Source organism: Convolutriloba macropyga, unplaced genomic scaffold (assembly GCF_964194025.1).
Source record: "Convolutriloba macropyga unplaced genomic scaffold, txConMacr16.3 SCAFFOLD_1768, whole genome shotgun sequence".
NCBI classification, from domain to species: Eukaryota; Metazoa; Xenacoelomorpha; order Acoela; family Convolutidae; genus Convolutriloba; species Convolutriloba macropyga.
Window position 1 is genome coordinate 15,171 of NW_027451378.1, and position 24,784 is coordinate 39,954.

General features: G+C 33.4%; 1 protein-coding gene across 1 annotated transcript; it reads left to right on the top strand.

The window, feature by feature from the left end:
- Nucleotides 1-726: 726 nt before the first annotated feature.
- Nucleotides 727-23,196, top strand: LOC142356628 (uncharacterized; the record flags this gene model as incomplete). The annotated part of the gene is made up of 2 exons (XM_075408482.1): nt 727-1,093; nt 22,859-23,196. Coding segments are annotated over exons 1-2 (476 nt in total), but the record flags the coding sequence as incomplete, so codon positions are not given.
- Between the last annotated feature and the right edge of the window lie 1,588 nt (nt 23,197-24,784).

Below are 24,784 nucleotides of genomic sequence, written 5' to 3' on the forward strand. Positions count from 1 at the left end.
AAAGTAAGAGAAGAAGAAAAGCACACAAAAAATTCATTTAACGCAACTAATTTTATAAATGAGCTGAAAAAGACAATGATTTTTTTCGATATCTTTTGTAGATATTGTCTTCAAGAGGCACATTTGGAACTCCTATGATTAGAAATTTACCTTTCCTTTTGACAACATTATAAACAGAAGAATTCAATTCATCGTATGGAAAAACTCACGCTTATCTTACGTTTAAAACCAAACATACCAAATCGGGGAAACCAAGCATAACAAATCTAAGAGACTGAACACACTGACATTTTCTGACGATCGAAGCCGCATAAATTGAAAAAAAAAAACGATTATATTGACATCTTCCTACGTGGAAAAACAAACAAACTAAATTTTTCTGGCATAGTTTTTGTTCGGTCTGCTGGATTAGGGCCTGAAAAACAAGTGAATACAGATTTGCGGATCAATTTTTCTCCTAGAAGTTTTTTACTTTTGAGGAGGCAGGCCAAAAAAGACACTACAGCTACAAGTTCACCTTTTTTTATTGGAGAGAACTAGACAAATGTTTTGTACTTAATTTAAATAAATTGTCAAACAGGAAATTAATGTTGTCGCTTTGCTACTTCCCATTCTGTAACTTGTTGTTTCGCGTGGTTCAAAGATACTCGTTGACACTATGCTATGCAAATCAACATTGATTTTCTTTTGATTTTGTTCAATTAATTGATGAGTGATATAGTTGGTTTCAACAACTGATTGGTGCTGATGTAATTTTTCTAACACTTCCCTCAATCTGGAACAGCGAAGAAAAATTGCTAATAAAAAATAAAGCGTTTGATAATCCACTTTTATTTGATTGTACTTCGAATCTTTGCAGAAGTTTGAAATATAGTTTCTTTCCAAGAAAATTCCTAATAAGCAGAGTTTTCAAATATTTGGTTGTTTGCAGTGATTGTCACCTCCATAAATAAAAATGACTGTTACTATTGGAAATCAGTCTATTGCCGCTTCAACTGCCATGTCTCTTGATAAATTTCTGCTACTCGCGAAGGATTTTTTTGACTTCGATGAACTGCGTTGGAAGCTGAAGTTATGGATTCTCGTTTTTGTGGTAAGTTTTCCAGATCACTCAAATGTTTTCTTCTCATAATTTCGCTGATCGTACTTTTTCTAAGCTTAGAACGTCATAGTTGCATGAAGAAGCTGAATGCTTTAAAAAAAGTACTTAGTTTTTCAAAACTCATTCAGTGAGGTTTCGAAGGTTTTGTATCACAAGCAAACAAATTGCAACTGTAACCAAAAATTTTTACCTGATTGTATGGAGGATAAATTTCACCTGCTTATAACCGATATGGCGTTTGTTTCAAATGAAGTCTAGTTCTATTATTTCAATTGTTAAAGAACTCAAGCGAGAAGTTCAAATTGTTCATTGCCGCAACATATATTTCGACTTCCTTGAACACAAAAAGATGTTGAAATTGCTTCGTCTCCTTTGACTTCAATAATCATCAAATATTGTTTCCGTTAATGTTTCAAACTTTGAATTTGATCCTTCTAGCAAGGAAAACGAAAAATGATTGTCTTTATTGTTGTGGTACTCGTCCGCGTCATCGCTGGCGTGAATGCAATTAAATAAAAATAAGCATATGAGAGAGAGATGAATATTTTTGGCAAACATTTTTAGGAGTAGGAAGCAGAGCCATGGAGTAAAAATTATTTGAGACGAAGTGCAGCTGGAAAAGGTCAGATCGCACCAAATGTGCCGAATATCAGATAATCGCCCTAATCAAAAATTAAACTAACCCCATCGCTCTCATTTCTTACACGTTTCTAAGGCTAGCATTTCCTCAAAATTACACTTTTCACTATTATGCCCAAGCTCAAATATAAAACTAGAAAATTGCTGCTAGGAAAAATATCATTTGAAGTCATTAATTGGCCAAAAGCCGAGGAAACTGTAAAAAAGCAAAACTTTAAAGGCGCAAAATAATTTTCAATTTTGCATGAGGAATTGCCAGGCGACTTATGGTCCTAAATCGGACCATAAGTCGAAATCTGAAGACAGTATCCGTAAACTGAAACAAATTCTCTGATTGTGGTGAAATAGTTATGCAAGGCGGTGGGAGGCAGATGTGCACTAAACGATTTTAATATTACCTTGATGTATATTGACTAGAGTGTCAGATGAACTGCCTATCATGTCCCCACAAATATACACTCTTTTATGTTTATTTGTAGGGAGACCATTCATGGCTCATGACATCAAAACGGTTAGCGTTAAATTGCAACTGAAAGTTGTATCCACAGAAAACTTTTTCCGATTAACGCTGCAATTATCGGTCGTAGTCACAAGTTGGGCCAATTTGAAGCGCGTCAAAGACTCAACATCATAAGAGGGACAGAGTGTACTAAGTTACTGGAATCAACATCAAGTCAGTGTGAAAGGTCAATCTCAAGGTATTATAGAATAGAGAATATGCGCGGAACTTTTAGCTAAAAAAGAAAATGCCCGAACAACCTGATAGAGACCCAGTATCGAACCAGAGACTAACGATAACTTAATCTTAACCAAGACTCTGCTCCTCTATCAACCGTGAAATGCAATAGGACTCCAGTGTCTGGGACAGATCCATATGAGAGTTTTAAATCCAAAGCAAAACCTTAAGACTATCGTGATGGTAAATTGACGCTGAATAAATCAGCACCGTCCAAATGACCCGAGCAGACTGATTGTGTTTTCAATAACTATATTAGCAATGTCTTCTAGTTTTTCGTGGTGAAAACTGTCCACTATGAACATGCAAGCAGTTGTTGCAAGTTGATCAGCGGGAAATTAATTTTCTGAAAACGACCCTGTAGCGTGAAGTCAGAAAGAGTTTTAACGCTATTTCATTGACCAACGGTTTCTCGCCAAATTACCACTCTAATCTGATCTTTTTACAAAGACTACATCACTACACCATCCTGTTACCTTACCTCGTTAAACTTTTTTCAAGGCATAGTAGTAGAGACAGCACAATAAATTGAAATGAGTTTGGTAAAGTAGCCACCTAAAAGATTTTCTCAAAACACAGTTTTAATATTTTTGGTTTAGCCGTAGGTTGTCAGGCAAACAACTTAAACAATAGTTTTTTGGCTATGGAAGCGTCATTCTTTATTTGTTGTCGTGATTCAATCTTATCTGCTTCCCTAATTTTATTGTACGTTATGCTGCAGAACTTGACCTAGCTAAGTTCGTTAAAAGTCTTTAGTCCTCTAGATTTTAGGGTCCACTGTTGATTGTTTTTTGTCCATTGATTTTGGTCCAGAAAAATAAAAATGCTTCAGGTGCAGTTGAATCCAGTAAAAGAAAACAAATGTTTATCAAAGTATACAAAGGATATGACATTGGATAAAAAATTGGTACTGTTCCTGCGAAAGGTCGCGTGGGCTTTTCAGGTTGAAAAATTTTGATATCTTATGAGCCGAATTTTCTTACACCTACTGCTTTTTGTCCCTTGTGCTTTTAGATTTCTTTATTATCAATAGTACACATTTTCCGATTGAAAAGTAGCCAATTTTTTTTCCAAATACGGAAACCTGCGATTTGAGTTAGTTCATCTCTTTTGCTTTAAACTGTGCTTTTTTTAATTCAGCTATATTCATTGCAGCTTAATACAATTTCCATTTTTTCTTGACGAAAGTTGGCATTAGAAAAAGTTTTCTCTCTGGCAAAAATTTCAATTTTGAATTCCTTTCTAAATTTGTCGGATAAAAAAGCTGGTTTTCACCCTAACTTGTCAGCACCTCTTTGCGCAACTTGTACACAAAAAATCCTTTTGTCTATGAACGCGCCGTTCCTTATTTGTTGTCTTGCTTTATTGTTATCTGCTTCACTAATTTTAATGTACGTTATGCTGCAGAACTAGGCCTGAATATTGGTACAATTGTGCTCAATTGGTTAAAAAAATTTAAGTCCTAAAAGTTTCATGATCCCTAGGTTTATGCATGATCCCTAGGTAAGTTCACACTTAAATGCAAGTCAAGTTTTCAGTTATTTAATTTGCTCTCTTCTTTTTTCCTCTTTTCCACCCTAAGTTTTCCACCCTCATTTTCCACCCTTATGACCATTAGCGTGTTTTATTGATCCAATAAGGGATCATTTTACTTGAGTTCTCGGAAAAATGATTTTAGTGATCCAATGATTTCCAGGGTGGCCCATTCGACAATCAATATGGGCTGCATTTAAAATCAATGTTTAAAGTTTTATTTTAAGTTGGGTCTGGCAAAATTCGAGGAATTTTTGTATTTAAGTATTCTTTTTTCGAGATATTGGAGATCTTAAATGTTATTTTTATCTCATTCTACTCTATTCGTTTCATATACCGATAATTTATTCGTCATTAATTTTTTTTCATAAAAAGGTCCACGGTAACATTATCTATAAAAAATGATATTTTGTTCAATTTTTGACATTGCTTTCAAAAACGCTAGAAAAAAATTTTTTTAACCTGAACTTTTTGTCCTATATTTTTAAGGGCTGAGGTCCAATGTTTTTTGTGTTAGCATTATTACCATGGTTTCAGAATTTTAATGGCAATGATTTATTTAGATAACGTTTCTCCCTATTGTGCTTTTGCACCTCTTTTGTGTAATTTTTTCCTTGTTTTGTTAGCGGCATTTCAGGATCGGTTAGCGATTTACTTGGATTTTTCCGCCTTCAAAAAGCAATTCATGGTAGCATTTCGCTCTAAACAAAATTTAAAATGTCAATTCTTTGTTGTATTTTCTTGATAAAACTCATCAAATGAGATAAGATATTGCTTTCTTCTCATTGGGTTTTTGTGACTTTTGTACATTGCGCTACTTCAGTTTTTGATTAGATCGCCTGCAATAGATCGTTTAAATTCATTCGCTTCTCTGTCTTCCCATCAAATGGGGATAATAAATCGTTTTCTTCTTATTTGGTTTTTTCTGACTTTTGCACTTTTGCTGGCTACTTCAGTTTTTAATTAGATCGTCTGCACAAGTTCGTTCAAACTAAACTGAACTGAAAGACTTCCATTGAAAGCTTATGTTTTCAATAGACAGCAGTTATTTGCAGATTTTTATATCTACTAGAAATTTAAAAATCGTCAGAAAAAAAGGTTTTGGATCTTAGATTTTTCTAAGCTCGTTATCAAAGTAAACAAAGGATGCAATGTTGGTTGTGTGCCTTCAATTGAAATGTCGTTTCTTGGTTCTACAAGTTTTTGCTTCTGATGAGCTGAAATTTCTTACACTTTTTGCTCTTTGTCCTTTGTGCTTTAACTTTTTTTAATTACCAACTGCATACAGTTTCCTATTGAAAAGTAGCCAATTGTTTTTTTATAGACAGAAACCTAACATTTGAGACAGTTCATCTCTTTTGTTGTTGGCTGTGCCTATGCATTCCGGCTGTGTTCATATCAACTTAATTCGATTTCACTTTTTAAGGAAAACTGGCATCAGAAAGTTTTTTCTATGACATTGAAGTGTAAGCTCCTTTTTTGATTTTTTGCGCAGTGCTACGGATAAAAAAAGTTAGTTTCCATCGAAAAATTTCTACATCTTCATATGCGATTTTTAATTGAAGAAGTTTTTTTGGCTAAGGAAGCGTCGTTCTTTATTTGTTGTCATGTTTATTGTTATCGGCTTCAGTTATTTTAATGTACGTTATGCTGCAGAACTTGACCTCATTTTTGCTACACTTCTGCTAAGCTCGCTAATAGTTTTTAGTCCCCCAGATTTTAGGATCCACAGGTAATCAAAAAAACTTGTTCTTGATCTAGAAAAAAATCATATTTTGGGTGCAGTTGGGTGCATTGGAAGGAAAGTTGATTCGTTCCTTTAAATGAAATGTCGTTATCCTGTTTTACAAGTTTTGATATATTTTGAGCCGAATTTCCTCACACATATTGCTTTTGTATAACTTTTTTGATTAATAATACAATTAATGATACAATTTTCTACTGAAGAGTAGCCAAATGATTTTTTTCGCATAAACAAACCTTAAAATTAGTACACTTCATCTCTCTTGCTTTAGGCTTTGCCTGTGTATTCCAGCTATATTCATTGCAACTTAATAGAATTTACCACTTTTTCTTGAAGAAAGCTGCCAATGAAAAAATTTTCTCAATGCAAAACTTTGAACTCTAGGTTCCATTTTATTATTTCTCGCAATGCTACATATAAACATGTTCGTTTCCACCCTAATTTGTTGCAACTTAATACAAGTTCCCTTTTTAAGACATTTGGTATCAAAAAGGTTTTTTCAATGAAAAAAAATTGAAGTTTAAGTTCCTTTGTGGAATTTTCGTGGATAAAAAAGCTGGTTTCCGTCCTAAAATGTCAGCACCTTCCTATGCAACTTGTATATGGAAAAGCTTTTTTTGCTATGAAAGCCTCGTATTTCTTGTCGTGCTTTATTGTTATCTGCTTCACTGATTTTAATTCTGATTTTAAGTCCAAAAGGTTTCATGATCACTAGGTTTTTGAGAACTCAGTGTTCAAACTTATATGCAGCAGGTCCCGTTCTCAGTGTTTTATTTGATCTCTTCTTTTTTCCTCTTTTCTTCTCTCATGACTACTGGAGTGTGTTTTTAATCCATAAATGAAAAATTTTATTTGAGTTCCTGTAAAAATGATTTTATTGGTCCAAGGTCGAGCCGATCGACAGTCAAATGGGCTGCATTTTAAATGAAAGTTTTAGGTTTTACTCTAAGTTGGGTTTGGCAAAGTTCGAGGAATTTTATATAAACATATTTTGTTTTTCGAGGTAATGGAGATCATAGATGTTATTTTTATCTAATTCGACTCTATCTGTTATGAGTTTACAGATAAATTGATCGGAATAAATTCTTTTAAAAAAACCATATTAACTTTAACTTTAAAAAAAGATATTTCGTTCAGTTTTTGACATTGCTTTCGAAAGCGCTAGAAAAAATTGTGTGTTTTCAACCCGACATTTCTTTAGGTGCTTAATTCCAATGTTTTCTGTTAGCAATATCACCCTAAATGGCTTCAGATTTCTATTGGCAATAATTTTTTTAGATAACATTTCTCCCTATTGCGGATTTGTACCTCTTTTTGTAATTTTTCATTGTTTTCTTAGCTGCATTTCAGGATCGGTTGATTATTAATCTAGATTTGTCCGCTTTGAAAAAAAAACAATCCATAGGTGCATTTTAAATTAAACAGGATAAAAAACGTCAAATCTTTGTTGTAATTTCCTGTCTAAAACTCTCCTGTCATCCCATCAAATGAGGATAAGATATTTCTTTATTCCTATTTGGTTTTTTGTGACTTTTGCACTTTAGCTGGCTGCTTCAGTTTTTAATTAGATCGTCTGCTTTAGATCGTTCATTTTCAAATTTTCCTGTCATCGCATCAAATGAGGATAGTATAGTGCTTTCTTCTTATTTGGATTTTTGTGACTATTGCACTTTTGCTGGCTACTTCAGTTTTTAATTAGATCATTTGCATTGGATCGTTTAATTTCAACCGAATTGAAGGACTTCCAACGAAAGCTGATGTTTTCAATAGACAAACGTTTTTTTTTCAGATTTTTACATCTATTAAGAATTTTAAGAAACGTCAGAAAAAAAATAAAGTTTTTTGGCTCCTTGATTTATTCTAAGCTCGTAATCAAAGTATACAAAGAATGCAATCTTCGTTCTGTCCCTTCAATTGAAATGTCGTTTTTTGGTTTCACAATTTTTGACTTCTTATGAGCCGAATTTTCCCACACTTATTGCCTTTTGTCCTTTGTAATTTAACATTTTTTGATTATCAACAGCTACACTTTCCGATTGAAAAGTATGTTGTTCTGTTTCTTTTTTTCATATACAGAATCCTCAGACTTGAGACAGTTCATTTCTTTTGTTTTAGGCTGTGCTTATGTAGTCCTCCTATATTGATTGCAACTTAATGCAATTTCACTTCACTAGAGTACAAGATCGTACAAATTTAACCGAATTGAAAGACATCCAATTAAAGCTGATGTTACACAAGAATTTTTTGCATATTTTGTCATCTACTTAGAGCTTTAAGAATCGTCAGAAAGATAAAAGAAGATAAAAGCTTTTTGGATCCTATATTTAATCCAAGCTCGTAACAAATTAAACAAATAATGCAACAATTGTAATTTCCCTTCAAATGGATTTTGGTTTCTTGGCTTAACAAGTTTTGACTTCTGATGAGCTGAATTTTTTTACACTTATTTCGTTTTGACCATTGTGCTTGAACATTTTTGATTTTAAACAACATACACTTTCCGAATGATAAGCCAACTGTTTTTTTCATATACAGAAATCTAACGTTTGAGACAGTTCATCTCTTTTGTTGTTAGCTGTGCCTATGTATTCAGCTATGTTGATTGCAACTTAAAACAATTTCCATTTCTATGACAAAATTTTTGAGTTTAAGTTCTTTTTTTGATTCTTTGCGCAATGCTACGGATAAAAAAGCTGGTTTTCATCCTAAAACATCTTCACCCTCCTATTCAATTTCTACTTGGAGAAATTTTTTGGCTATGGAAGCTTTGTTCTTCATTTGTTGTCGTGCTTTAATGTTATCTGCTTCACTTATTGTTATGCTGCATAACTTGACCTTATTTTGGCTACAGTTCTGCTACTCTCGCTAATAATTGTTAGTCCCATAGATTTTAGGATCCACTGGTGATCAAAAAAATTTTTTCTGGATCTAGAAATTTATGAATTTTGTTAGGTGCAGTTGGATTTAGTAAAACAAAACACTTGACATTGGATACAAAATTGTTCTCCTCCTTTTTCTGAAATGTCGTTTGTCGGTTTTACAAGTACTGAATTCTTATGAAATTTCTTAACTCATTGCCTTTTGTCATTGGCTGTGCCTGTATCTTCCAGCTATATTTGTTGCAATTGATACAAATTCCCTTTTTAAGAAATCTGTTATGAAAAATGTATTTTTCTATGACAAAAATTGAAGTTTATGTTCCTCTTTGAATTTTTTGAAAAGTGCTGCAGATAAAAAAAAACGCCGGTTTCCATTCTAAAATGTCTGCACCTTCTTATGCAATTTGCACCTGGAGAAGTGTTTTGGCAATGGAAGCGTCGTCCTTTTTTTGTTGTCGTTTTTTATTGTTATCTGATTCAGTTATTTTAATGTACGTTATGCTGCAGAACTTAACCTCATTGTTGCTACGCTTCTGCTAAGCTCGCAAATAGTTTTCAGTCCCCCAGATATTAGGATCCACAGGTGATCAATAAAAGTTGTTCTTGATCTAGAAAAAAATCATATTTTGGGTGCAGTTGAGTTTAGTAAAACAAAACACTTGTTTATCAAAGTATACAAAGACAATGAAATTGGAAGCAAAAATGGTTCTGTTCTTTTTTTTGAAATGTCGTTTTTTGGTTTTATAAGTATTAAATACTTGTGACCCGAAGTTTCTTACTCTCATTGCTGTTTGTCCATTGCGCTTCAAATAACTGTTCACAAAGTATACAAAGGCAATGACATTGAAGGAAAAGTTGATTCGTTCCTTTAAATGAAATGTCGTTTTTCGGTTTTTCCGTTTTGATAGCTTCTGAGCAGAATTTCGTCACACATATTGCTTTTTGTCCCTTCTGCTATACGTTTTTGATTATCAATAGCATATAATTTCTGATTGAAGAGTAGCCCAATAAATTTTTTCGTATAGAGAAAATTGAGACATTTCATTCTCTTCTTTTAGGCTTTGCCTATGTAATCCAGCTATATTCATTGCAACTTAATAGAATCTCCCACTTTTTCCTGAAAAAAGTTGCCCCGTAAAGTTTTCTCAATGGCGAAAGTTTGACCTTTAAGTTTCTTTTTTCTATTTCGCGCAGTGCCACATATAAATAGGTTCGTATCCACACTAAAGTGTCAGCACCTCCTTACGAAACTTTTACATGGCAAAGCTTTTTTTGCAATAAAAGCGTCGTATTTTATTTCTTGTCGTGCTTTGTTGTTATCTGCTTTATTGATTTTAACTCTGATTTGCAGTCCTCTAGTTTTCATTTATTTAGATAACGTTTCTCCCTTTTGTGCCTTTGCAACTCTTTTTTCAAAGTTTTTACTTGTTTTGTTAGCTGCATTTTGGGATCGGTTGGTGATACATTTGGATTAATCCACCTCAAGAAAACACAATTCATGGGTGCATTTCGTTCTAAACAGTATTAAAAAGGTCAACTTCTTGTCGTATTTTCTTTTCAAAACTCTCCTGTCATACCATCAAATGGGGATGAGATATTGTTTTCTTCTTATTTGTTTTTTTTGTGAATTTTGCACTCTTGCTGACAACTTCAGTTTTTAATTAGTTCGACTGCATTAGATCGTTCAAAATCAAACCTACCTGTCATCTCATCAAATGGGGATCATATATTGCTTTCGTCCTATTTGGTTTTTGTGACTTTTGCACTTTTGCTGGCTACTTCAGTTTTTAATTAGATCATCCGCACAAGATCGTTCAAACTCAACCGAAAGGAATTACTTCCAATGTGAGCTGATGCCGTCAATAGACAACTTGTCGGAAAAGATAAAAAAGTTTTGGATCCCTGATTTATTCTAAGCTCGTAATAAAATTAAACAACGAATGCAAGGCTGGTAATGTCTTTTCTGGGTTCATAAGTTTTGACTTCTTATGAGCTGATTTTTCTTACACTTATTGCTTTTTGTCCTTTGTGCTTTAACATTTTCTAGTTATCAGTTTCCGATTGAAAAGTAGCCAATTGTTTTTCTCACATACAGAAGCCTGGCATTTGAGACAGTTCATCTTGTTGTTAGCTGTGCCTATATCTTCCAGTTATCTTCCAACTTAGTACTAATTCCCTTTCGGAAGGAATTTCGTATCAAAAAAGTTTTTTCTATGACATAAAACTCAAGTTTAAGTTCTTTTTTGGATTTTTCGCTGATAAAAAAGCTGTTTTCCATCCTAAAAAATCTACACCTTCTTATGCAATTTGTACCTGGAGAAGTCTTTTAGCAATCGAAGCGTCGTTCTTTATTTGTTGTCGTTCTTTATTGTTATCTGCTTCAGTTATTTTAATATACGTTATGCTGCAGAACTTGACCTCATTTTTGCTACGCTTCTGCTTAGCTCACTAATAGTTTTCAGTCCCCCAGATATTAGGTTCCACAGGTGATCAATAAAAGTCGTTCTTGATCTAGAAAAAAATCATATTTTGGGTGCAGTTGAGCTTATTAAAACAAAACACTTGTTTATCAAAGTATACAAAGACAATGACATTGGGTGCAAAAATGGTTCTGATTTTTTAATTGAAATGTCGCTTATCGGTTCTACGAGTAACGAAATCTTATAAGCCAATATTTTTTACACTCAATGCTTTTTGTCCTTTGTGCTATAACTTTTTCGATTATAAACACACTTCCCGATTGAAAAGCAGCAAAATGTGTGAAAGCAGCATATGCAGAAACTTGAGATTTGAGACAGTTCATCTCTTTCGTTTTTGACCGTGCCTTTGCATTCCAGATATATTCATTGCAACCTAATAGATTTTCTCACTTTTTCTTGAAGTAAGTTGCTTTAAAAACGATTTCCTGATGACAAAACTTTAATTTCCTTTTATGAATTTCGCAAAGTGCAATAAACAAATAAGCTGGTTCTTACCCACAATTATCAGCACCGCCTTAGATGACTTGTATATGGAAAAGTTGCTTTGACTATAAAAGCGTCGTTCTTTATTTGTTATCGTGCTTTATTGTTATCTGCTTCATTGATTTTATTGTACCCTATGCTGCAAAACTTCGCCTAAAATTATCAACAATTTTGCAAATTTGGTTAAAAAATTTTAATCCACTAGTCTTTAGAGCCCATTGGTGATCAATAAATATTGTTTTTGATCTCGAAAAAAAAACAGGTTTTGTGCGAAGATGGATCCAGTTAAACAAAACAGCTGCATATCAAAATATACAAAGGCAATGACATTGGATGCAAAAAATGGTTCTGTTCATTTGATTGCAAGTCCCTTTTCTTTTTATAATTATTGATATCATTTGAGCCGAATTTCTTCACTCATATTGCTTTTTATCTTTTTTGCTATAACATTTTTTGATTATCAACATCATACACTTTCCATTTGAAAATCAGCCAAAACGCTTTTTTCATATAGGGAAACCTGACAATTGAGAGAGTTCATCTCTTTTGTTGTAGGATGTGCCTTTTTATTGCACCTAAATTCATTGCAACCTAACACAATTCCCCTTTTTTTAGGAAATTCGGCATCAAAATTTTTTTCTATGACAGAAGTTTGAAATTTAAAATCTTTTTTTATATTTTGTGCAATGCTACGGATAAATAACTGGTTTTCCACACTAAATTGTCAGCACCTTACGCGACTTGTACTCGGAAAAAATTTTTTTGGCCATTGAAGCGTCGGTCTATATTTGATGTCGTCTTTTATTGTCGTCTGCTTCACTGGTATTAGTGTACGTTATGTTGCAGATTTTGACCTAAATTTCGCTTTAAGTCGTATAAATTGAAGAAATGTTTTAGTCCCCTAGATTTTAGGATCCAATGGAGATCAATAATTATTGTTTTGATCTTTAAAAAAGACATGTTTCAGGTACATTTAGCTCCAGCAAAACAAAATAACTGTTTAACAAAGTTCGCAAAGGCAGTGACATTGGATGCAAAGATCGCTCTGTTCTTCAAGTGAAATGTCACTTTAAGGTTTTACAATTGTTAAATTCATATGAACCAAATTTTCTCACTCATACTGCTTTTTGTCCTTTTTGCTATTACATTTTTTGGTTATCAATAGCATTCACTTTCCGGTTGAAATGTAGCCAAATGTTTTTTTTTCATATACAGAAACCTGAGATTTGAGAATGTTCATCTCTTTTGTTTAAGGCTGTCTCTATGTAGTCTAGCTGTATTTATTTCAAATTAACCAATTCCCCATTTTTTATTGAAGAAACTTGGCATTAGAAAAAGATTTCTTCCTGACAAATTTGAATTTTTGGTCATTCTTAATTTCTCGCGCAGTGCTTTGAATAAATAAGCTGGTTTCCATCTTAAATTGGCAGCACCTCCTTACGCGACTTGTACACTGAAGACATTTTCGGCTATGGAAGCGTTGTATTTTCTTTGTTGTGCTTTTTAGTTATCTGCTTCACAGATTTTAATGTACCTTTTGGCTGCAGAACTTGACCTAAATTTTGCGAAACTCTGATAAATTTGTTAAACGTTTTTTTCCTCTAGGTTTCAAGATAAATTGAAGATCGAAAATATGTTTTGAAAAAACATGTTTCAGGTGCAGTTGGATCCAGTAAAACAAAACAACGGTTTATGTTTTTACATTTTTCACATTTTTTGAACGAAATTTAGTTTTTGTTTAGATGTTTTGAGAAAAAGTGGTAAGGAAACAAAATTTGGCCATTCTGAACGAATTTTTTCTCTAATCATTGGCGAAAATTTGCTGGTTCTCTCCAAAATTATGCGATATTGTTTAATTTCTTTTAAGTTTTCAAGTTGGGTTTTTCATTACTTTTTCCTGAAGTGCCATTTTCTTTCACAATCTTTCTGACTGACGTTTTCCTCTTCCTTCAAAAAGATACGGTCATTTCAGTATACACTCTCACAACTAATATTTTTCATCATATTAGGTTCAAGTTTTTAGTCTTTATGCCGATTAGTGATCAAAAAAAGCAAAACTTTGCCGCAGCCGGAAAAATTATTCCTCATCCGTCAAAAATTTCAATTCAACGAATACTTATTATATTTGTGCTAACGCAAACTCTAAAAAATTACTTTGTTTCAGCTATTTTGATTTTTTGGAAAAAGGAAAATTCAATCGGGTCAAAGAGTAATGAAAAAGCAATCAGGTTTGGTGTGTACAAAAATTCACTCAGTTCTGAAAGTGATGATGCACTCTTGACGCGGATTTATCGTTGTGCTAGTTTATGAAAGACCTGTATAAAGTTACAAAAAAACGTTCATGCCAAATTTGTACATTTGAAAGCGTTATTGATGTAATGTTATTGAAAAAAATCATAGTTCAGGCCGAAAACCCCGTTTGTTGTCATTTTTTAAAGTTATTAGTTGTCGAGCCTTTTTTTCGGCCCCAGTGGCATAATATTTTCTTCGATTTGAACTGGTCGAGAGCGTTAAATTTCTTTACAATTCATTGCGGATTTTGAGTGATTTGCGTTTTCAGCGTGGAATATTTTCCATTTTTTTGCTGTCAGTGGAAAAAACTTTTTTCAACAATAGTCAGAAATTTCAATGAAATAACTAAGGATCCATTGATGTCAAAAAACTCAGGTTTCAGGATCCATTGATGATCAATAAATTTTGTTCTTGATATAGAAAAAAACATGATTCAGTTGTAATTGGACTCAGAAAAACAAAACAATTTTAATTTCCGTTTACATGTTACGAAGAAAAGTGGCAGTTGAACAGAATTTCATCAACCTGCGAAAAAACGAACGGAATTTTTCTCGAACCTTTGGAGCAAAATTTTCCGTTCTCTTCAAAATTGATTGTCGGTATATCGGAATCATGAGATGTTGTTTAATTTTCTTTTGAGCTTTCAAAATTGCATTTCCGTTCCTTTTCAAGTGCCATTTTTTCCACATTCTTTCTGAGTGACGTTTTCCTCTTCCTTCAAAAATACAGGGTCATTTCAGTATAATCTCTCATAAGTGATGTTTTTGATCGTATTGGGCTCAATCTTTTAGTGATTATGCCGATTAGGGATCAAGAAAGAAACAAAACTTTTTGTAGTTGCTGCAGTAGAAAAAAAAATTTTATCCGTCAAAAATGTCATTTCACCGAAATCTCCTTAATTTGGAAATTTTTTATAGATAATTTTTAACATGGAATTTGAGGTACTGGGATGTAAAATTTTGAAAAAAGTATAGAGGTCCTGAAAAGTATTTTACGCCCTTTGAAAGTAGGGTCATAATTATTTGAGCCATACAAAAGCGTCATGGAGACTGCTCTTTTAGTTTGGCTTCTTTTGTTTGATGTTTACATTTGTTGTTGTGGAGACCTCTTTTTTGAGCAATTTCTGTGAAAAAAGTTCTGCGTCCCAAATTTTGAGGTTATCGAATAAAGAACAAACCATAGTGGTGTTTTAATTCGTCTCAACAAGTCTGTAAATTGTCAAAGCTTCTTCTGTCATTCTGTTTGTCGAAATATTAATGATATGAACACTCTCTGCTCCTCCTGCACATTTCTTAGTTTCCTAAGTGCTATCGACCATTTTGATCTTCTTTTGTATCCAAATCCAAGCCACACTGTTCAAAAAGACTAGGCATTTAAATTCACTCATAATTTCTCAGAATTTTTGAAATGTTTTTTTCTGTTGTTGAGATGCTAAAATAAGTTACTTTTGCCATTAATCACAAGTTGCGTTTTTGTTCATAATTCATGTGGTTTTGGGTTTTTAAACTGGTTTTGGTATCAGACTTCTGATTGAAGAAACAAACTTTATTATATTTTCTTTTCAATAGCTTTCTGTGCTTCAAGACTTATTAAATAACTAGTTTTCAAGATAAGATTTTTTTTGCAGATTTTCTACAGATATGATAAATTGTGCCTCTGCAGTGTTGGAGGAAAACAATTTCACTGTTTTAGCTGCTGTATCACTACTTAGTTCACTTCAGTAACTCTACTACTGAATGGTTGAAGCCCAAAATGAAAGAGGAACAGGACCAATACAATTTTAATGCAAAAAATGACAAAATACATCTTTTACAGCAACTTAAGAAAATTCTCCTCTATTTTATCATTGTAATAGCTAGGGGGAACAAGCATATTTTTTATGGTTTTTTAGTTATCTGCATCACAGATTTTAATGTACCTTTTGGCTGCAGAACTTGACCTAAATTTTGCGAAACTCTGATAAATTGGTTAAACGTTTTTTTCCTCTAGGTTTCAAGATAAACTGAAGATCGAAAATATGTTTGGAAAAAACATGTTTCAGGTGCAGTTGGATCCAGTAAAACAAAACAACGGTTTATGTTTTTACATTTTTGACATTTTTCGAACGAAATTTGGTTTTTGTTTAGATGTTTTGAGAAAAAGTGGTAAGGAAACAAAATTTGGCCACTCTGAACGAATTTTTTCTCTAATCATTGGCGAAAATTTGCTGGTTCTCTCCAAAATTATGCGATATTGTTTAATTTCTTTTAAGTTTTCAAGTTGGGTTTTTCATTACTTTTTCCTGAAGTGCCATTTTCTTTCACAATCTTTCTGACTGACATTTTCCTCTTCCTTCAAAAAGATACGGTCATTTCAGTATACACTCTCACAACTAATATTTTTCATCATATTAGGTTCAAGTTTTTAGTCTTTATGCCGATTAGTGATCAAAAAAAAGCAAAATTTTGCTGCAGCAGGAAACATTTTTCCTCATCCGTCAAAAATTTCAATTCAACGAATACTTTATTATATTTGTGCTAACGCAAACTCTATAAAAATTATTTCTTTTAGCTATTTTGATTTTTTGGAAAAAGGACAATTCAATCGGGTCAGAAGAGTAATGAAAAAGCAATCAGGTTTGGTGTGTACAAAAATTCACTCACTTCTGAAAGTGATAATGCACTCTTGACGCGGATTTTTTGTTGAGAAAAGCCTGTGCTAGTTTATGAAAGACCTGTATAAAGTAAAAAAAAATGTTCATGCCAAATTCGTACATTTGAAAGCGTTATTGATGTAATGTTATTGAAAAAAATCATAGTTTAGTCCGAAAACCCCGTTTGTTGTCATTTTTTAAAGTTATTAGTTGTTAACCTTTTTTTCGGCCCCACTGGCATAAGTTTTTTTTCTATTTGAACCGGTCGAGAGCGTTAACTTTCTTTACAATTTAATGCGGATTTTTGAGTGATTTCCGTGTAATATTTTCAGCGTGGAATATTTTCCATTTTTTTGCTGTCAGTGGAAAAAACTTTTTTCAACCAGAGCCAGAAATTTCAATGAAATAACTAAGGATCCATTGATGTCAAAAAACTCAGTTTTCAGGATCCATTGATGATCAATAAATTTTGTTCTTGAAATAGAAAAACATGTTTCAGGTGTAATTGGATTCAGAAAAACAAAACATTTCTAATTTCTATTTACATGTTACGAAGAAAAGTGGCAGTTGAACAGAAATTCATCAACCTGCAAAAAAACAAACGGATTTTTTCTCGAACCTTAGGAGCAAAATTTTTCGTTATCTTCAAAATTGATTGTCGGTATATTGGAATTATGAGATGCTGTTTAATTTCCTTTAAGCTTTCAAAATCGCATTTCCGTTCTTTTTCAAGTGCCATTTTTTCCACATTCTTTCTGACTGGCATTTTCTTCTTCCTTCAAAAATACAGGGTTATTTCAGTATAATCTCTCAAAAGTGATGTTTTTGATCATATTGGGCTCAATCCTTTAGTGATTATGCCGATTAGGGATCAAGAAAGAAACAAAACTTTTTGTAGTTGCTGCAGTAGAAAAAAAATTTTATCCGTCAAAAATGTCATTTCACCGAAATCTCCTTAATTTGGAAATTTTTTATAGATAATTTTTAACATGGAATTTTAGGTACTGGGATGGAAAATTTTGAATAAAATTTAGAGGTTCTGAAAACTCTTTTTTACTCTCTTTGAAAGCAGGCTCATAATTACTTGAGCCGTACAGAAGCGTCATGGAGTCTGCTCTTTTTGATAATAAAGTAGTTTTTCTTTTTTTGTTTGATGTTTACATTTGTTGTTGTGGAGACCTATTTTTTGAGCAATTTCCGTGAATAAATTTCCGCGTCCCAAATTTTGAGGTTATCGAATCAAGAAAAAACCATAGTGGTGTTTTAATTGGTCTCAACAAGTCTGCAAATAGTCATAGCTTCTTCTGTCATTCTGTTCGTCGAAACATTATTGATAAGAACACTGTCTGCTTCTCCTGATCATTTCTTAGTTTCCTAAGTGCTATCGACCATTTTGATCTTCGTTTGTATCCAAATCTGAGCCACACTATTCAAAAAGTATAGGCTTTTAAATTCACTCATAATTTCTCAGAATTTTTGAACTGGTTTTTTCTTTTGTTGAGATGCTAAAATAACGGATTTTTAATATTAATCACAAGTTGCGTTTTTATTCATAATTCATGTGGGTTTGGGTTTTTAAAGTAATTTTTGTTTCAGACTTTTGATTGAAGAAACAAACTTTATTATATTTTCATTTCAATAGCTTTCTGTGCTTCAAGACTTATTAGATAACTAGTTTTCAAGATAAGATATGTTTTGCAGATTTTCTACAGATACGATAAATCGTGCCTCTGCAGTGTTGAAGGAAAACACTTTCACTGTTTTAGCTGCTGTATCACTACTTAGTTCATTTCAGTAACTCTACTACTGGATGGTTGAATCCCAAAATGAAAGAAGAACAGGATCAATACAATTTTGATGCAAAAAATGACAAAATACATCTTTTATAGCAACTTCAGTAAATTCTCCTCATTCTTATCAGTGTAATGGCTAGGGGGAACAAACATATTTTTTATGTTGAGTGTCTTGTTTTTGAGTGTCTTATTGTTGAGTGTCTTGTTTTCTTTGTTTCGAAGAATTGTAAATGACTGAAATTTTGAAATTCTAGCTTGCTGTTTGCTTATAAACTGGCTGTTAAGATCGAATACAGTTCCGACATTGAAATGGTTTGCAAAATCGACCAAAAACGACATAAATCTTTGCGGTTTCCTTTTTGTGCTATCACAAACAGTAAAAAAAATTACGTGTTTTAGCTATTTCGATTGTTTTTAAAAAAGGGAAATTTAATCGGGGCAAAGAGTAATGCAAAATAAATCAGGTTTGTTATGTGTAAAATATTTCTCAGTTCTGAAAATGAGGATGCACTCTTGAGCCAATTTTTTTTAGAGAAACCTGTAATGATTTCTGAAGGGCATTTATAAGGGAACACAAAATTGTTCATGTTATCACAATTGGTACATTTAAAAGGGTTTTTGATGTGAAGTTAACAAACAGTTGCAGCAGCAGCAAACTTTTTTGTTCTCTCCAAAATTATTTGTCAGTATTTTGGAGTTATGAGATGTTTTTTAATTTCCTTTAAGCTTTGAATTTGGCATTTCCCTGACTTTTTCTTGGAATGCCAATTTCTTCCACATTCTTTCTGACTGACATTTTCCTCTTCCTTCAAAAAAACACGAGTAATTTGTATACTCTCTCAAAATAAACTTTTTGTTGATTTGGGATCAAGAAAGAAGCAAAACTTTGTGTATTTTCTGCAGAATACAAAAAGTATTCCTTATCCGTCAAAAATGTCACTTCACCGAACTCTTCTAAATTTGGAGTTTTTTATAGAAAAATTTTCAACCTGGAATTCGTGTGTTACGGGAATGGAAAATTTTGAAAGCACATTTGGAGCTTCCGAAAACTCTCTTTAACGCCCTTTGAAGGTAGGGTCGAAAATGCTTACGCCAAACAGAAGTGTCATAGGACTGCTTTGATAAATGATTAGATTTTCTTTTTTTTGCTCGATGTTTAGCCTTGTGGCTATCGAGGCCTCTTTTTGAGCAAAATCCGTGAAAAAATTTATCTTTCTGTAAACTTTTGAGAAGACAATGTCCGCTACTTTTCTTTGCTGGTCTTTTAGCGTCACAAATTTTGAGATTATCGAATCAAGAACGAAGCATGACTTAATTGGTCTCAACAAGTCTGCAATTAGTCAAGGCTTCTTCTGTCATTCTGTTTATCGAAGTAATGATGATATGAACAATCTATGCTCCTCCTGATCATTTCTTAGTTTCCTAAGCGCTATCGCCTATTTTGATCTTTTCTTTTGTATCCAAATCTGAGCCACACTGTTCAAAAAGACTAGGCTTTTAAATTCACTCAAATTTTCTCAGAATTTTCAACTGTTTTTTCTATTGTTGAGATGCTAAAATAACCTACTTTTGCCTTTAATCACAAGTTGCGTTTTTATTCATAATTCATGTGGGTTTGGGTTTTTTAAAGTGGTCTTTGTTTCAGACTTCTGATTGAAGAAACAAACTTTATTATATTTTCTTTTCAATAGCTTTCTGTGCTTCAAGACTTATTAGATAACTAGTTTTCAAGACAAGATATGTTTTGCAGATTTTCTACAGATATGATAAGTTGTGCCTCTGCATTGTTGGAGGAAAACACTTTCACTGTTTTAGCTGCTGTATCACTACTTAGTTCACTTCAGTAACTCTACTACTGGATGGTTGAATCCCAAAATGAAAGAAGAACAGGACAAATACAATTTTGATGCAAAAAATGACAAAAAACATCTTTTATAGCAACTTAAGAGAATTATCCTCATTTTTATCAGTGTAATAGCTAGGGGGAGCAAGCATATTTTTTATGGCTGTCTTATTGTTGAGTGTCTTGTTTTCTTTGTTTCGGAGAATTCTATGTTTTGAGGTTTTTTATAGAACAACTTTCAACCTGGAATTCGAGTGTTACTGGAATGGAAAATTTTTAAAACAAAATTGGAGTTTCAGAAAACATTTTTTACGCCCTTTGAAAGCAGGGTAAAAATTGCTTACGTCATACAAAAGTGTCATGGGACTCTTCAGTTTGATAATAAATTAGTTTTTCTTTTTTTGCTCAATTCTTACTCTTGTGACTATCGAGGCCTCTTTTTTTGAGCAAGTTCCGTGAAAAATGTTATTTTTTTGGAAACTTTTGAAACTTTTGAGAAGAAAATGTCCGCTACTTTACTTTGCCGATTTTTTGGCGTCAAAAATTTTAAGATTATTGAATCAAGAACAAACCATAACTTAATTGGTCTCAAAAAGTCTGCAATTAGTCAAGGCCTCTACTGTAATTCTGTTTGTCGAAATATTGATGATATGAACAATCTATGGTGATCCGCTTGATCTTTTCTTAGTTTCCTTAGGTCTACCGCCTTATTTGATGTCATTTTGTATCCAAATCTGAGCCACACTCTCCAAAAAGATTACGCTTTCAACTTACACAAATTGGCTCAGAAGTTTTGAACTGTTTTCTTTTCTATTTTTGAGATGCTAGAGGAACTTTTTTTGCCTTTAATCACAAAATTCGTATTTTTTTCATAATTGATATGAGTGTTGGGTTTTTAAAGTGATTTTTGTTTCAGACTTTCGATTCAAGAAACAAACTCTATTTTATTTGTTTTTCAATCGCTTTCTGTGCTTCAAGCCGCATTAAGTTACTATTTTTCAAAATAAATATTGCCTATGCAGCGTTGGAGGAAAGCACTTTACTGTTTTTGCTGCCGTATCACCACATAGTTCATTTCAATAAAGCTACTGCTGGTTGCTCGAAACCCAAAACAGAACAGGAAAAATAAATTTAGGTTTTTTTAACTGGAAATTAATAAACATGTCTTTTATAGCAACCTAAGAAATTTCTCCTCAAATTTATCAGTGTGTTAGCAATGAGTAACAAGCATTTTCTGTTTGTTGGCCGTCTTATGGCCGTCTTATTGTTGGCCTCTTTTATTTGTTTCGAATAATTGTAATTGTATGAAATTATACCTTGCTGTTGGTTTCTAAAATGTCCGTTAAGGTCAAATACAGTTCTGATATTGAAAAAATTTACCAAATCTCTCTTGAGTCTGTGCTCAAAAAGACATGAATTTTTGCATCTTCATTCTTGTGCTAAGACTGGTTTTACTTGGTTTTAGCTATTTTGATTTTTTTTGGAAAAAGGAAAGTTCAATCGTGTCAAAGAGTATTAAAAAAAATCCGGTTTGGTATGAAGAAAATTTTCTCAGTTCTGAAGGTGAGGATGCACTCTGTACCCGAATTTGTTTGTTGTTGAGAGAAACCTATGCTGGTTTATGAAAGACATGTATAAAGGAACACAAAAAGTGTACATAAAATCTCGCACATTTGAAAGCGTTATTGATGTGATGTTAACGAAAGAAATCAATGTTCACTGTCCGAAGCCCGTTTTTCGTCATATTTTACAGTTGTGGAGATTTTTTTCAGCCCCATTACCATGTTTTTTTTAAGGTGAATGTGTTGAAAACGTTAATTTTCTGTAAGATTTGATGTGAATTTTTGTATGATTTGCGTTTTCAGCGGGTATTTTTTCCAAACTTTTTTTGCTGTCAGTGGAGAAAGTTTTACCGCTACCCAGGTTGAGGTCCTCGTATACGATGCAGACCATCTTTGATCGGACCCAGGAGGTACGGTGCGTACAAAAATACACAGGCGAGGAGTTTTTTAACAAGAAACCTAAACGCTCAAGTACTTACGGTCGGGCCAAAGTCTGCCCCATAGACCAGACAAAACTGCTCCGTAGAAGCACCAACTCTATAACATACATCAGCTACTTTTTGCCACATACACGAGCCAGGTTCTGCCCAATAAACGAGCAAAAACTTTGTCATAGGCGAGCTAAAAACTTTTGTAAAATTTTAATAAAATTTTGACAGCCCAATACGCTGCCAACTTTCTTTAAAAGTTTTCTTCAAGGGCTTACTTTAAAGATCGGCTTTAATCTTTAATCACAAACGTTTTTTTAGTCTTCTCACTACTTGAACGAGCCAAACACTGTATCATATCGTACTTTGCTCTGACGGGTCTTTTCATAAGCGTTTGTGAACATGAACTCACTGAAAATTTGAACGAAAAAAATTCTGGATCAAAGCTTTTTGATCTGGCTGGGTATTTCCATAGACAAAAATGGTCCCGATGGGTATTTTCATAAGGACTTTTGAACGAGGACCTCAATCCGGGTATTCACCACAACTCTAGGAGAAAAGCACGAGCTTCTATTTATTAGTGTTCTTATAAGAACAGACTCTTATAAGAACACTAATAAATCGAAGCTCGTGCTTCTAGAAAGACTGTACTACGTCAGTGTACAGACTTTCTAAATAGAGTTTTGTCAATCTGAAATTTTGTTTGTTTTAGTTTGTAACGGGAACATTCTCCATCTGCCTAAACACATACATTGTTGCCCTGGTTACTCGCGTGAAGGAGTTTCGGAAGCCAGAATACTTCCCTCTGGCCATTAACTCTTTCATTGACATTTTTGGAAGTGGGTTTGTTGTAATGGCAGCCGAATTGTTCGAATCGTCAGAGACTTGGAACTACGATAAAAGATATTATGCTTTCACCGGCAGATTTATGACTAGGCTGAGGTATCATTTTATCAAAAGCCCAGCTGTTAATTGCGTTTGTATTCATTTGAGAATGCTTCTTACACAGTACGCTACAGCACCCTGTGTACTGCTTTTGGCTGCCGACAGGTTTGATTTCTTTTTTGCTAATTACAGTTCTAAAAGAAAGGTTATTCATGGTTACATGGTTCAATTCCTGCATTCAAGGAAAATGAGGAAAGATCCATGTTTGAGTGATTTAAAAGGCATTGGAGGTACGATTTGATAAAGAAAAAAATTATGTTCACCGAAGCAAAACCTAGGTTTAATTAACCGCTGGAAAACCCAACACTAAACACAAAACATACAGCGTACCTCAGTCCTCGAAAAAAATTGTGCCTCTGGAAAAGATCAAAGAGGCTTTTCCAAAGAATTGAAATGAACTCTTCCCCCGCCCGTTAGACTATTGCCGTCCATACTGATACTCATGAATGCACTTTTTTTGCCGTTTTCCAATGGTTAGTATCAGCTCCGATCAGGCTACCCGACTATTATTGTTGCATCAGTTTGTTCAAGCATGATATGAGAACAAATATTTTCTAACCCGGGTCGAGGAGTCAGCAGCTGTAAGCGGATATTTTTGTAAGAAATCCACTGAATGTGCTAAAATTATGTAAGGTTTGTGCTGATTGCGCTGAAAATGGAGAATTTGGTGGTGAATCCGCTGAAAAAAAATAATTCAGCACCTTTCAGCGCATTTCTTACATAAAATCAGCACTAATGAAAATTTTAAATTCAGCGGAATCAGCGCTTTTCTTACATAATTTCAACAATTCTCTTGCAAGATTTCAGCACCTTCTCAGCACTTTTCTTACATACTTTCAGCACTTGCGAAAATTTCAAATTCAGCGGATTCAGCGCCTTTCTTGCATAATTTTACGTGCAATGTTTTTGCTCACTATTGCTTATAACGCAGTCAGCATGTAAGCTTCCTAACCTTTCGCACTTCCGAAGAGCCACTAATCAATCAAAAATCTGCGTGGTTTTTTTTAAAATGAAAATTTATTTTTTTGAAAAACAGACCAACTGAAAAAGAGTCACGCTTTCATCATATCTAACGGAAAGAAGATAATTATACTTAAGCTACCTGGTTTCATTCAATCAATTAATTTGGTTTTATACCTCACCTGCAATAACTTCTTTAAGAGGATGCCTAAAATAAGTGCTGATATTGTATAAGATAAGTATGGGAAATTATGTTAGAAATGCGCTGACAGTCGCTGAAACACTTCATTTTTCAGCAGTTAGATCTTCCATAATTATCCGCTTATTGTGCTGAAAAGTGCTAAATTTATTAAGATAGGTGCTGAAAATTCAGCAGATTAAGCGGAATAATGTGTAAGATTTATCCGCTGAAAAATATTTTTTTCAGAGGTTGTCAGCCCTTTTCTTAAATAAATTTTGACGAATTCCTCGACCGGTGAATATGCTAGTACAGGAAACCAGGTCCAGGAAATATATATTCAAAGCTTGCCCGTACCTAACTCCAAGTGCGTTTCTTTGCTGAGCCAGTATAAAAGCAATTCTTCGTCATTACTGAATCATAGACAGATTCATGTCTTTTTTTGGCTTGTCAGACTTGCTCTCAGTCAGACTTCCGTAATCTCTGGTTCTCCTTTTTGCGCCACCCCACCTGTTGAAAGTTTGTTTTTTTGCGCCGTTAATATACGCTTGAAAG